The 16161-nt window shown below is 38.3% G+C and overlaps 1 protein-coding gene across 2 annotated transcripts in view; it reads right to left on the reverse strand.

The window, feature by feature from the left end:
- ddx31 (DEAD (Asp-Glu-Ala-Asp) box polypeptide 31) overlaps positions 1–16161 on the reverse strand; it is a 136550-nt gene that overhangs the window by 81026 nt on the left and 39363 nt on the right. For both annotated transcript variants that reach the window (XM_028808571.2, XM_028808572.2), the window contains exons 7-8: positions 14771–14835; positions 6902–6946 (exon numbers count right to left, since the gene is read on the reverse strand). In XM_028808571.2, coding sequence (XP_028664404.2) covers positions 6902–6946; positions 14771–14835 — 110 coding nt within the window. The remainder of the gene's footprint in view (positions 1–6901; positions 6947–14770; positions 14836–16161) is intronic.

Consider the following 16161-nt stretch of genomic DNA (forward strand, 5'->3'; position numbering starts at 1 on the left):
TGGCTTTTTTAGATGTTCTTTAGCAAAGTCCAATCTAGCCTTTCTGTTTTTGAGGCTTATGAGTGGCTTGCACCTTGCAATGCACTCTCTGTATTTACTTTCATGTAGTCTTCTCTTTATGGTGGACTTGGATATCGATACGCCTACCCCCAGGAGAGTGTTGTTCACTTGGTTGGCTGTTGTGAATGGTTTCTCTTCACCATGGAAATGATTCTGCGATCATCCACCACTGTTGTCTTCCGTGGACGTCCAGGTCTTTTTGCGTTGCTGAGTTCACCAGTGCTTGCTTTCTTTCTCAGGATGTACCAAACTGTAGATTTGGCCACTCGTAATATTGTAGCAATTTCTCGGATGGGTTTTTTCTGTTTTCGCAGCTTAAGGATGGCTTCTTTCACCTGCATGGAGAGCTCCTTTGACCGCATGTTGTCTGTTCACAGCAAAATCTTCCACATGCAAGCACCACACCTCAAATCAACTCCAGGCCTTTTATCTGCTTAATTGATAATGACATAACGACGGACTTGCCCACACCTGCCCATGAAATAGCCTTTGTGTCAATTGTCCAATTACTTTTGAGCCCCTGAAATGAAGGGATTGTGTTCAAAAAATGCTTTAGTTGCCTCACCTTTTTATGCTTCTCTTATGGTGTACTTTGACTTTCAGACCTCCCATTGTGTATTCAAACCTCCTACCTGTAATTCTTTACATTTACGGACATTAAATGTCATCGTCCACAAATCTGCCCAAGCTTGTCTGCTGTCCAAGTCCCTCTGTGATGATTCAACGGATTTGAGATGATCTGCCAATCCACTGAACTTCCAAACTTCACCAGCTTGTAATTTATATTCCTATCCAAATCCTTAATATACAGTTAGGTCCATAAATATTTGGACAGAGACCACTTTTTTCTCATTTTGGTTCTGTACATTACCACAATGAATTTTAAATGAAACAACTCAGATGCAGTTGAAGTGCAGACTTTCAGCTTTAATTCAGTGGGGTGAACAAAACGATTGCATAAAAATGTGAGGCAACTAAAGCATTTTTTGAACACAATCCCTTCATTTCAGGGGCTCAAAAGTAATTGGACAATTGACTCAAAAGCTATTTCATGGGCAGGTGTGGGCAAGTCCGTCGTTATGTCCTTATCAATTAAGCAGATAAAAGGCCTGGAGTTGATTTGAGGTGTGGTGCTTGCATTTGAAAGATTTTGCTGTGAACAGACAACATGCGGTCAAAGGAGCTCTCCATGCAGGTGAAAGAAGCCATCCTTAAACTGCGAAAACAGAAAAAACCCATCCGAGAAATTGCTCCAATATTACGAGTGGCAAAATCTACAGTTTGGTACATCCTGAGAAAGAATGCAAGCACTAGTGAACTCAGCAACACGAAAAGACCTGGACGTCCACGGAAGACAACAGTGGTGGATGATCGCAGAATCATTTCCATGGTGAAGAGAAACCCCTTCAAAACAGCCCACCAAGTGAACAACACTCTCCAGGGGGGCAGGCGTATCGATATCCAAGTCTACCATAAAGAGAAGACTGCATGAAAGTAAATACAGAGGGTGCACTACAAGGTGCAAGCCACTCATAAGCCTCAAGAATAGAAAGGCTAGATTGGACTTTGCTAAAGAACATCTAAAAAAGCCAGCACAGTTCTGGAAAAACATTCTTTGGACAGATGAAACCAAGATCAACCTCTACCAGAATGATGGCAAGAAAAAAGTATGGAGAAGGCGTGGAACAGCTCATTATCCAAAGCATACCACATCATCTGTAAAACACGGTGGAGGGAGGCAGTGTGATGGCTTGGGCGTGCATGGCTGCCAGTGGCACTGGGACACTAGTGTTTATTGATGATGTGACACAGGACAGAAGCAGCCAAATGAATTCTGAGGTGTTCAGAGACATACTGTCTGCTCAAATCCAGCTAAATGACGTCAAATTGATTCATGATACAGATGGACAATGACCCAAAACATACAGCCAAAGCAACCCAGGAGTTTATTAAAGCAAAGAAGTGGAAAATTCTTGAATGGTCAAGTCAGTCACCTGATCTTAACCCAATTGAGCAGGCATTTCACTTTTTGAAGACTAAACTTCAGACAGAAAGGCCCACAAACAAACAGCAACTGAAAGCCGCTGCAGTAAAGGCCTGGCAGAGCATTAAAAAGGAGGAAACCCAACATCTGGTGATGTCCATGAGTTCAAGACTTCAGGCTGTCATTGCCAGCAAAGGGTTTTCAACCAAGTGTTAGAAATGAACATTTGATTTCCAGTTATTTAATTTGTCCAATTACTTTGGAGCCCCTGAAATGAAGGGATTGTGTTACAAAAATGCTTTAGTTGCCTCACATTTTTATGTAATCGTTTTGTTCACCCCACTGAATTAAAGCTGAAAGTCTGCACTTCAACTGCATCGGAGTTGTTTCATATAAAATTCATTGTGGTAATGTACAGAACCAAAATTAGAAAAAAGTTGTCTCTGTCCAAATATTTATGGACCTAACTGTATATGTTTTGAGGTGGAGACCTTTCCATCTTTGTGATTCCAAAATGTACACTGCTATTTCTATCTTTTTTGTGAATCATAAGCATGGGTACAGAAGTCAAAACCAGTATAACTTTTAATTTAACTGAATTTAAAAAAGCACATTATAGAAAGTAATATACAGTTTAATTAGACATTCAACCAATATTGCACTCCAAATGTTTCTTTCATACTAAATCAAACTCGGCACATCTCCCAAACCCAGCAGGGAGCTATAAAAGAAGAAAGCCCAATATAAAGTACAGTCATGTGAAAAAAATAAGTACACCCCATGAAATCTTTTTTTTTTCTAACAAATGTGGAAAATCAAGATGTGGTGTTACACTTAGAAGTATCTATAAATAAAGGTGACATAGTATAAAAAAGATCATGCCATAATTACATTTTGGAGTCCATTATATAATTGAAATAAATATAAATGCAAATTTCAGATGTGGGAAAAATTAGGTATACTTCACCATTTATCACAACTTCAGATATCTCAAATTAGAACCACAACATTATAGATTGGATATTGTGAGAACATTTCTTATCTAAACCTGAGACATTTAGTTTGGTTTGCTCCTTGTTGCTGAAGTGTGTGTTATCACCATGCAACGCTAATAGGAAGAACTTTCTGAGGCCTATGATCCTAGAAAGCAACTTAAAAAGATCTCCAAACAACTGGAAATTAACCACTCCACTGTCTAGAAGATCATCTACAAGTGGAGATTTTAAACAAGTGTTAGGTAAGGCCATCCCAGTAGGATTAGCCCAAAACAAGACTAAAGGATGCTGAAAAATGTCTCTAAGAACCACAGAATTTCATCATAGAGCCTACAGTAGTTCTTGCCACTGTTGATTTCAAAGTGCAAGACTATTAGAAAGAGGCTGCACAAATGAAATCAACATAGAAAATGTGTCAGAAAGAAATTTTAGATGTTCAAAAAGAACATCAGGGCAAGCCCATGGGCATCTATGCAATGCCCAAGACTTCTGGAACAGTGTGCTCTGGACAGAGGAGGCAAAGATATAGTTATCTGGCTGCAGTACCAGAAAGAAAACCAAAGTAAGCATTTGATCAGAAAAACCTGACACAAGCTGTTCTGTTTTGGAGCTGCTTTGTTGCATCAAGGCCTGGACAGTTCGTCATCACAGAATTCACCATGAATTCTTAATTATACCTGAGGGTGTTTGAGGATAATGTGAGACCACTTGACGGAAGATTAAATTTCAACTGAAAGCGGACTTTGCAGCATGACAATGACCCAAAACATTCCAGTAAATCAACTGGGAAATGGCTGAAAATAAAGAGATACAAGCAAGAGACCCATGAAACATCACACAGCTAAAAGAATTCTGCATGGAGGAGTAGGAAAACCTTTCAACCAGTAGATGTCAGAGATTTCTAGACATTTACAGGAAACACTGACTTGAAGTGGCAATACCAACTAGTAGAGCAAAGGGTGTGCCAATTAGAACTACAAGGGAGTTGCGCCAGGAGGAAACCTTTGCTGTCCAGAAAAAAATATCAGGGTGCTTTCTTTTTCAACAGATGGAAATGGCATGTCTGTTAATTTTTTATGGAATAAATCATTGCAAAGTCAAATTTTTTTTTTTTTTCTTTTCAAATTTCATCACCTTTATTTAAAAGCATTGTTTAAACGAAAATCTAATTTTCAATTCCTCATATGAACAAAAGAAAAAAATTTATGGGGTGTACTTAACAGGATGGTTTCTTATTGAATATTATAGGTTGAGTATCCCTAATCTGGAATCCCTGGGACCAGAAGTATTTTCGATATTTTTGGATTTTTGAATATTTGCATGTACATAGTGAGACATCTTGGGGATACAAGTGAGTCAGGTAGGGAAATGCAGTCAAACCAGCTAAATGACGACTTACGGGTAACAATAACTCATATTACTGAGATGTTACAATAATGTGCATTGATACGACAAACACATTGTAGTGACTTGGCTATGACTACCATGTGCTGTCCCAGCATCAAGATGGGATAAGAAGCCAACAGTGTGTGCTGGCTATAGAAATAAGGATGCCAGCAGGATCGATGGGCAGGGTGTAAGCAGCCAACTCGAACCAATACGGACAGAGATACTGAACACTCCAGGAGAGGGGTGAGAAAGAAGGAGAGGTGTGCTGAAGAAAAAGTAATAAGTATTAGCATGGGCAGTGAACGTTGTGAGTGAGATTAGACAGAGAAAGAGTCTTGGTTTCATCTGCTATGTATAATGGCCCTTTCCAGTGAGAGTACCAGCAATTAATTAATGCAGCTCAGGGAAGGTGTTCCTCACTGCCAGAACGATGAGGAAGACAGTACATAGTTCAGTTCTGCATATCTTCGGAACCAGTTATGTCCCGTATCATACTTGTCTCCCTTGTTTTGCACCTCTCCCCTAATTACACTGTTTTGTTTATTTTATTTTTTTTTGTTTAACTGCATTCTCTGGCTCATGTGTCTTTACCTGCGAAGATGTCTCTTCAATACTAAACCTCAAAAGTGATGAATATGATGTACAGACTCTACTGTAGTTCCCTTTTAAGATATCCAATTCTGCGTATTAGTACTAAAAAACCAGTAGTTTATATTGACTGCCTGTTGTCACTTTTGGCTGGCAGGTCAGGAATATTTCAGCCATCCATCACTCCATCATGCCCTCTGTACTGGATGCCATTAAAAGACAGACAAAGCGCTAAATTCAGTTTTCATATAGTGTTAGTGTATATACATAAAACATAACCCGTTTTTGCCAACATAAAAAAATATCTGCAGCGGTATCCCATTTTCTTAGAGCAATTTATTGCACTCACCGTGCAATAAGGGCACTTAGCAACAAGGAAGCTGCTTTTGTTAACCGTGACCAATGACATTCCATTGACACAAAATTCATCTGTGAGTTTTGAGATGCATTCTCATACACATATTTATAAGATAACTGAAATTTAAAAAGATAAACGGTGTAGAAATGTGTGTATGGCAGGTTTAATACATTGGAATTTTTTTGGCATATGCATTTTTCTGTTTTTTTGGCATATGCATCTTTTCATGATCAAAGTTTTATAAATGAGACCCCTGATGTGGTGTGGAATTCGTGGCATCCTATTTATTTCCCCCCAAGGGTCTGTCCAACACTTTTGAACTGCTGCGCAGGTGTGATCAATTTGCTCTTCCTCCCCTTCTTAATGCTTCACAGAGAAGCCATCTCAAGTCCCCCAATGGCCCCACCCCACCCTCCGATTGTCGATCGAGTGATGGTAGTTAATGGCATTTGCTACTTGGAGACCCCAACCCCTGTCGTCAATTGTGTGTCCTAGTTTTGTGGCACTTCACTGTGGACAACTGCCAGGGTTGTCGTTAATCGTGTGTCGTAGGTTCATGGTACTGAATGCTTAATGGAAAACCAGATATCTCCCTCCAGCCACATCCACTCAAAATTGATAAATGTGATTGGGATATGTACATATGTTGTTCACATCTGCTCAGCAGTTAAAAAAAACAAAAAAAAAAAAAAAACAAATAACAGGCAACATAGGTTGACATCATTTCAGTGCTCAAAATGTTTTCAATTGTGAAGCATTTCAGATTTTGGAATTGTAGATTAAGGATTCTCAACCTGTATTAATGTATTCTTATCAGATTCTGAAAAGCCTTGACCATTCCTTGTAGAGAAAATTAATAAAATAAGACATCCTTTTCAAATACAATTATGGAGAATGGGTTAGTGGTTCTTCCAACTGAGTAAAATGATATGACAAGCAAGCAAAATTGTACAATAGCAATTTTTTTCATAGACTAATGTTTTACGTTCTGGTGTTATTACTCTAAATAATACGAATAGAGGAGTATAAATCCAAAACAACTTTAATTGTTTTTCTTCTCCAAAATGAACTGAAAGTAGGGACTTCCCGAAACATTAGACTTAGCAAGGCAGGCATATGAAAACATTGCTCACAATTCTGATCTTGTCCCTAATATATTTTATATTATTTTAGTCAAAATGAGTGTATACAGGGTACAGTGTCCTGTTTTAACTAAATTAAATCATGCTTGGCACAGACTTGTGAAGAATATATCTTCTTCATGCCTGAGTAAATTCCTTAGCTAAGATTCTAATTGAAAGGTCCTGCTCCCAATGTGCCATTTGTTTCAATGAAATGCTCGATTTTAGACAAAACATCACATCTCATGTTTGTGCAAAGAATACAATAGTCTTGTTTGGTTAAATGTTGTGCTTTTTTAATTGTATTTGAATCAACAAATTTTATTACTATGACTGAAAACAGTAAATAAGGATGAAATGATACTGTATATGATTTAAAAAAGAAAGTTTGATTGATTTAACTTACCTCTCTAGTAGGCACCAAGACTACTGCCAGAGGTCCATCACTTCGCTAAAAAAAAGATCAAAGCAATACTTAAAAAGTACAATATAAACTTAAAAAAACGGTGCCTGCTGGTACTCCTATTTATCAATGAAGGAAGGTTTACCTGGTAGCCTTCACTGCTTACACATTTTGTTATACTGCAGCCATAAAATCATTTAAAATTATTTTTCCCATCATCAAAAAATATTCAGAATGCCAGAATGACCAAGCAAAAACAGGATTTTAGGAATTATTGCAAGTTTATTAAAAACAAAAAAACTGAAATATGATATTGACATAAGTATTCAGACCCTTTACTTAGTACTTTTTTGAAGCCTTTGGCAGTGGTTACAGCCAGGAGTCTTTTGGATTTGATGCATCAAGCTTCACAGACCTGGATTTGTGAATTTTCTGCCCTTCTTCTCTGCAGAGCCTCTCAAATTCTGTCAGTTTGGAAGAAGACAGTCTGTAGACAACTATTTTCAGGTTTCTCTAGAGATGTATGATTGGGTTCAAGTGTGGGCACTGGCTGGGCCACTTAAAGACATTGACAGAGTTGTCCCTAAGCCACTCCTTCACTGTATTTGTTTTGGGTCTTTGTCCTGTTGGAAGGTGAACCTTTGGCCCAGTCTAGGGTGATGAGTGCTCTGGAGCAGGTTTTTATTAAGGACCAGTAATGGTGCACTGCACGATAACGTGCAGTGAATACGCTTGACTTAAGCATTCATAGTTTTCATACTCTTTCTCTGTACGTTTATCATTCATTTGCTCAGAGGTTGATGCACTTCTTGCTTCCTGAGCAGCTCTCTGTTTCTCCACCCTAGCGGTCCGCTTCTTCTCTTCTTTTGTCGGCATCTTTCGTGTTAAAACTGATTAAGTCAGTGTTTGTGTTGCAATTACTTAGTATGTTTTCCTTCATTTTTCACTTAAGCTAGCACTTAAGTCTTCAATCTGCCTCAAGAATGATTTAAGATATGAAGAGGTAGGGGAAGTGACAGCAAAGGTGATAGAGATGAGAACAGCGCCTGTATGCATGCGCTGCACGGCCACCCTGCTGGCCGCTGCTGAGAGTTGATTCTACAATAAAATAAAATAAAAAATAAAAAGAGGAATAACCTTGGAGGTCAATCATCATCCCGAAAGCACATAGTAGACATCACATAGTATATGTGTACCAAATTTCAGGTAAATAGTTCAAATGGTTTGCGAGCTACAGGTGATTTAAAATCCTGGACAGACAAACGGACAGCCACGGTAGTGTACTATATAAGAAGATACCTCTATACTTCAATCAGGGTTGGGGAAAGCTAAAGGGAGCAGTCTCACAGTACTTGTGGCTTAAAAATAAAAAAAACCACCACATGGTACTGCCACCACCATGCTTTACTGTTGGAATGACATTGCAGAGGTGATTAGAAGTGCCCAGTTTCCTCCATCCATAACGTTAGTCTTGGTTTTATCAGATCAGAGAATCTTGTTTCTCAGTCTGAGAGTTCTTTAAGTACCTTTTGGCAAACTCCAAGTAGGCTTTCATGAGTTGTCTGGTGACTTAGCCATGAAGCCCAGATCAATGGTGTGTCAGAATGGAGTTTATTCTTCTGGAAGATTCACTTGTCTCCATAGAGGTTTTTTTGAAGATCAATCACAGTGACCATCAGGTTCTTGGCCAACTCTCTTGACAAGGCATTTCTCCCCTGATTGTTCAGCTTGATTCCGGAAAGAGTTGTGGTTGTTCCAAACTTACTCCATTCAAAAATTCTGAATGTCACTGTGCTTTAGGGAACCTTCAATTCTGTAGGATTTTTTTTGTAGCCTTTGGCAGAAATGTGCTTCGAAACAATCCTTTTTCTAAGCTCTGAAGATTAATTCTTACAACGTCATGGCTTGGTTTTTGCTCAACTGTGGAACCTCCTATAGACAGATGTGTGCCTTTACTATACTAATCATGTCCAGTCAATTGAACTGACTAAAGATGCACTTCAAAGTAGGCGTAGGAACATCTCAAAAGTGATGAATGGAATGGGATGGGATGCTCACCTAAGCCGAAGTTCAAGTCTCATAGTAAAGGTCTGAACACTTGTGTCAATGGGATATTTCAGCTTTTTAATTTTAATAAATTTGCAAAAAAAATTGTATTATGTTTTGTCATTCTGGGGTACTGAGTGTTGTTTGATGATGGAAAAAATTAATTTAAATGATTTTAGAATAAGGCTGCAACATTGAAAAGTGTGAAAAGAATGAAGGAGTCTGAGTACTTTCTACAAGAACTGTACACCATAGACTAGTATGCCCCCTTTCCCAACATTGCATTTTAAATTCTCCAGCTTTTTTACCAGGGAACTGATGAATGGCCACCATGAAAACCTGAAAATCAACTATACCTCTACTTAGTGACCCTTGTACTAAACTGTAGGTGGTCTGCATGATCAACAACAAATATTTGCCTGCACTGACAAATAATTTTATTCACGGCTCGTCTCACAAATAGCTAGTACTTGAATGCTTGAGAGATGCCTCTTTCTTAAGTCTACAAGTCATCTGTTACTTTTAGGAAGCTAGCAGGTTGAGTTTTATTTTTCCAAAAATATTTCTATTTTTGTACTCTTTAGAACTATATTTACACTTTTTTCAGTTTATGGTCAGATCATTTATTTGCCAAATGGCAGCTCACTTGTGATGAGTAAAATGTAATGTGAATTAACAGTTTATCTTTTACACTGGTGTCCAGTCAGGGAGAGTGTTTTGCTTCACATAAATCATTTAGAAACATTTAGTCTGCCTCAGATAAGTTTTCTCAACATGATAAATCTCTGTAAATACTTATTGATAGACCAAGACAAAGTAAAAAATTGTAACTTCTTATCATCAACATGGAAATGAAAATGAAAACCCCAAGCCAACTCCAAAACAGTTTGCATATCAAATCTAATCAAATAATTGGATACCTGGGATACTGATTTATAAAAATCCAGTAATATAATGAAAATCTTAATAACTGCTCTTTACACTCCAATGGAGATCTTCACCACCAAAATGTTGTCATTAGTCTACACTGTATTCCTGTTGGCTTATGCTTCAGGATTCAGGGTAAATTATGCACTTAAAATGTCACAGTAATGTAAATGGAGCAAAATATTCCTTGAGCAATGGCTCAATATAGAACACAGTAATTATTACTGGACAGACTGTTTAAAGACTGAGCCTTATACCTAGACAAACAATAAGTGTGCTTACATGTACTTAAAGAACATGGTTATTCACAGAAAGTATTTTTCAGAAATGCCATGTATACCCTTATTCCAGTTGAGGAAACCAGGATATTGGTCTCCGCTGATGAACAGTCATAGATTTCTCTGCCAGTAATCTGGTTATTTGGCCATGTAAACCCTTAACCGGGTCTGTTGTACTCTGTTAGCCTGTGCATGTGTTAACTTTGCACATGCTTTCTGCAGCCATGGGTAGAAAATGAAGGAAGCATCCACAAAGATAAAATTTCCTGAGACAAATGATCAGCTAATTGTATTATTGTTTCTATTGATTGAAAGAACTTGTTTCAGTATTTCAGAAATATCTAAATTAATGGTGACCAGCTGAACTTACGGTGCTAAGCTTGTTTGAGAATGCTCTGTTAAGTTACACATGAGAAACCTGTGACTTTACCCACCCCGCCATCCATTTATTAAAACATCTTAGCCCAGTTCTAAGGGCACTGGTAGTTACATTTTATCACCCTGCAGTGCCACTCTGTACAGTGTATTCAAAACCCTATTCGTCTCAAGCCAATCAATACTTGTCAATCAATCTTCTCTGCACATTCTCGAATGTGAGAAGAAAACATGCAAATTCACAAAGACCATAGTGGGATTTGAACCCAGTTTCTTGGAGACATAAGACACCATAACACCTGGTGCCTTCAAAATTACAAAGTGAATCATTAATACAAAAAAGAATTCATTCACTCTTTCCAGCACTGTTACAATATTCAATTCTTAGCTGCTTTTTTTTTTTTACTGGCTGCATGGAGACAAAGATCATATGGTGGCTTATTTCAACCAGCTCAACATTTAGTTTGATTTAGTGTAGCTCTGTGGCTATTTATAAAAACTTACAATGAGAGGAGAAAATAAATAATTTAAACTTTTAAAAAGCATTGTTTTCAGGCCCGCTGTCCAGCGATCTGCTCCAGTTACTGACACAGCACTGATACCCACTGCTAATTTAATTAAGCGGCATCCATTTAAGCACATTAGTTATTCAAATACACTGCAGAGCTGTGAAAACCTTAGGCTAGAATGAGGGGCCTTCAGACCAGTGACTGCAGGTGTGTGTGTGCTTGTATTATTCTTTCTGTTAAATTGAATTGTGCTATTTTCCACTTAATGGTCTACAACAATGGTTTGCAGCATTTCTGAGCAAAATGATACATACCTGAACAAATTTCCACCTTTAAATTATTTAAAAAAATGAACACTTAGTATATTCATTTGAAATAAAAGGCACATTGTAGTGCATTTTCAAGTAGTAAGCCTCTCTATAGAAATCTACCACACTCAAAACATCCTTTAACTCTTTGAGGGCTGAGTATTTTTCCAAAAAAAAAAAAACTGCTAACAAAGCAATGGTTTCACACATAAATCAACATAAAATGTCTGTTGCTGTGTGCCGTTGCTGCTGTCAGTGCCGGTTTGTCGTCTCTGGCAACTGGTCGGGGGAAGCTCAGCGGCCAGAAAGAATGCCGTGGCGGGCCAGCTGCTTGGCTATCTTCGTGTGATGGTGGCAATCGCAGTGCAATGCAATCTAATTCGTACCTCTTGTCATCGCAAGCGGAGGTATCCTCCTAGGCGAATGTTGCCCTTAACGGGCACATAAGCTACATGATCATGTTCAGCACTACAATCAGCTGATGTTGGTACCTCAGTTTCATTTTTGAGTCCAACAAGTCAGAGTATGATTCAGTGGTAACACACAAAATGTCTCCCGCGGAGCATTTTGCTTTGCACGTTCGCTTTGTTCTCTCGCCAGATGTCGATGCCATTTTAGAGGTTGTTTGCTTTTTGCTACTCATTCACACAAAGGAAATCAAAGTCAAATCAGCAAAGCTAACTTTTCTTCTAGCAAAGAGAGTCAAACTAAAACGTATCAGCGAGTTTTGTCGCTGTTTAGAGCTGATTACCATCCTCTACCCCTGAATTTCGACAAAAGTCTACATCCGCCCTGAAAGAGTTAAGGTAGGTATAGCCTCTTTCGTCAATTTTTAACTAGGCATCTATTTAATACCCAGCTTGATTAGAAGCAGATTGATAAAAGTAAGAACTTCATATTACTCAAACCAACACTATTGCCAGAAAATTTAAAGTAAATGTTGCTGAAAGGAGATGGTGCAAATTTGTAAGGGTATATAACTCACTTAATAGTATACACTCACTTTACAAATTATTAAGAACATCTGTTTATCCATGCACTTACCTAACCAGCCAATTATGTGGCAGCAGTGCAATGCATAAAATTGAAAAGATAAAATGAAGGAGCTTTCATTAATGTTCATATCAAACATCAGAATCCAGGAAAACATGTGGTTTCATTGAGTTTGACAGTGGCATGATTGTTGGTGCCTAACGGGCTGGTTTGAGTATTTCTGTAACTGCTGGTTCTTGAGGATTTTCATATACAACAGTTTCTCTGAGATTACGCACAATGGTCTGAAAAATAAAAAACATCCACTGTAGGGCAATTCTGCGGACAGAAATGCCTTGCTGATGTGAGGCCAGAGGAGAATGGCCAGTGTAGTTCGAGCTGACTAAAAGGCTACAGTATCTTAACCAACCAATGTGTATATCTGTGGTGAATAGAAATGCATCTCAGAATGCATAAAATATCAAGCCTTAAGGATGAAAGGCTACATCAGCATTACACCAAGTCGTGTTTTACTCCTGTGAGCCAATACCACAGGCCCACCAAAACTGGACAGCTGAAGACTTGAAAAGCATAGCCAGGTCTGATGAATTTCAATTTCCACTGAGGCAAACAGATGAAAGAGTCAAAATTTGGCACCAACAGCATGAATCCATGCACTCAACCTGCCTCATGTCAACAGTCCATACGGCTGGTGGTGGTGTAATGTTGTGGGGAATGTTTTCTTCAACACTTTGGACCATTTAAAACAAATCAATCATTACTTGAATGCCATGGCCTAGTGAGTATTACTGCTGGATCTAAATCCAGGAGAACACCATTGGGATGTGGTAGAACGGGATAGTCACTAAATGAATGTGCAGCTGATAAATCTGCAAATATTGTGTGAAGCAATCATCAACATGAACGAGGATCTCAAAAAGAATATTTACAACATTTTGCCGAGTCCATGCAATTAAGAACTTTTTGAGAGCAGGAAGACCTTCTCAGTATTCAGGTGGCACAATGGTAGCGCTGCTGCTTCACAATAAGGAGATCATGGGTCTACGTCCTGGGTCCTCCCTGTGTGGAGTGCATGAGTATTGAGAAAAGTGCTACATAAATATAAAGAATTATTATTATTATTATTTATTATTACAATGTTCCTAAGAAAATGTCCAGTGAGTATATATCTGCATAACCTTTTAAAACAAAAATCATAGTGATGTACATTTCCTGCACCCTACAACATCAGAGTAAATTAACTGATTGACTTGATTCAAGAGGCACCAGTTGAGGGTGGCTGGAAATGTAGTTACGTCCCTTTTGGGTGCCTCTCATGAGGTGTACCAGACACTACCCACTGGGACAGACCCAGGACATTGTGAGGGGATTTATTCTCTCAAATGGCCTGGTTGACTCCAGTAACTCCCCAGGAAGATTTAGAAAAAAAAAATGGAGTTTTTGATTTTTCGTCCCTCCAAGGTTTCTGGTATGATCGCTAGTAGTCTTAGTCCACTGGAACAGTACTGGATATCATCAGCTAGGAATTTGGGTGTCATTTTTGACAGCGGTCTTAAACTGGAAAAATAGGTGTTAAAACTGTTCTTTCCAGTTGAGACTGTTGGCAAAGGTAAAGCCTTTTCTTTGTTTTTCTGACTTTGAGAAGGTCATACATACTTTTACTTCATCTCACCTGGATTACTGCAATTTTCTGTACACAGGGGTGAGGCAGTCCCTTCTGTATTGCCTACAGTTTGTTCAAAATGAAGATGCTAGGCTTTTGACAATAACTCAGAAACAAGTACACATTACTCCGATATTAGACTCTCTTCATTGGCTACCTGTTAGTTTTAGAATTTAAGCTTTTATTGCTTGTTTATAAATCTTTAAATGGTTTAGCATCGGTATATCTTACCAGTCTTCTTAAACCATATACCCTGTCTCAGTCTTTAAGATTGTCTGACCAGTTGCTACTGGTGGTACCTCAGACAAGGCCAAAGAATACGGACGATCATCAGTCTGCGGTGGCTGCTCCATGGCTCTGGGACAACCTGCTGCTGCAGATTAGATCTGCTCAGAAACTGAACATTTTTAAATCCAAATTGAAAACATATCTTTCTTCCCTGGCTTTTAATTCAAATTAAAAGGGTTGCTAGTTTGTACTTTATGTATTGGATTGACACTGTACTTTATACATGTTGACTGTAATTATGCATTGTTTTACTGTTATGCTATATGTTATTTATTGCCTTTCTATTATTACTGTTATTTACTATACAGCACCTTGGTAAACACTTTTGTATTGTTATATAAGTGCTTTATAAATAAAGCTGGCTTGATTTGACATGACTCATTTCTTGTCGTAAACTTCACTTCAACAAGTGGAATTAATGAATAAATGAATGAATCAATAATAATAACTTACATTCATAGAAAATCTGAAAAGGTAGGTCTTACCTGAACTTTTGGCTGCAAGGCTTGTAGGAACTGGACCAAAGGAATGCCATAAGCCAATGTCTTGCCTAAAACACACTTTAAACAATTACTCTTTCATCCCAGAAACAGATACAGATCTATTCAGTAATGTCCAAAATAAAGGCAACAATTAAAATGGTAGCTCTTCATTTATTCTCATGCAAATTATGATGTGCTTGTATTTATGATATTTGCCAAAAGATAGATCAGCAGGTAGCATTTGCTGCTTCTTGATTCCAAGATGCTTTCATGCATTCCAAAGAACTATCCCTGTTCTCATTTGTTAGTTGGCCTAGCAACTCTAAATTGACCCAGTGTGAGAAAGCATTGGTGTATATGTGGAAATCCGCCTTATCATGGAATGGTAATCCATCTAAGTGTTGGTTCCTGCATTGCACTTTTACATGCAAGATAGAATCCAAAACCCTGTACAATGTGACTTCAGAAGATGAATGAATGATGGCTCACATTTCCTGTTTATTGTTCTTGGTTATTTGTTCATGGCATGCAGTACCTCTAAATCAAACCAATTCTCTTTTGATAGTTGTACTTGAAGACATGTGCACTCAGTTTCTTTCATCTTGTAAGAACCTCACATCAAATGCACTTTTTGGCTCTCCAAGTCAACTGGAAGGTGAATGAACACAAGTTTATGGCCTTAGACATTTTATGCATTGTATGATTCAGGAACCCTTGCTCTCAATTTTATCCTTGCACAGCATAATGCGCTTTACATTATTGAATAGTCACTCTGCAAAACTAACCAAGTTTATGACAAGTAGAAAAAACAGAGTGACGAAGGGTTTCTCACAGATAAAAGAAACTACGCCCCAGGAGAGTAAAGCGGTTTTTCTTCAGTGGATGCTGAACTCTGTATTAGTTGCTAAGTATGCCAAAGCATTTTTCAGGGCAGATACACAGTTCTCAGTGGCATGGAACAAACTGGCAAAAAGAAGGGAGTCTTTGTCAAGTCAGGAGGGTATAATTTCAATAAAGTATAGCAGGGGAACATATCATTGTCAATGCCGTTAGATGATATAGCTCTAGTACTGTGACTTGACCTGAGTGCGGAACCAACTAAAGGGCGCTATTATGATTAAAAAAAAGTTATCAGCATACAGGCTGTTGAGAAGAGGAAATTTGGAATGTATAGAAGCCAAAGCAAGTAGGAACTCAGCAAGTCTGGATCTACTGTTCTTTGTATGATGTACAGTGATCCCTCGCTATATCGCGCTTCGCCTTTCGCGGCTTCACTCTATCGCGGATTTTATATGTAAGCATATTTAAATATATATCGCGGATTTTTTGCTGGTTCGCGGATTTCTGAGGACAATGGGTCTTTTAATTTCTGGTACATGCTTCCTCAGTTGGTT

This window comes from Erpetoichthys calabaricus, chromosome 9, assembly GCF_900747795.2.
Source record: "Erpetoichthys calabaricus chromosome 9, fErpCal1.3, whole genome shotgun sequence".
Classification (NCBI taxonomy): domain Eukaryota; kingdom Metazoa; phylum Chordata; class Cladistia; order Polypteriformes; family Polypteridae; genus Erpetoichthys; species Erpetoichthys calabaricus.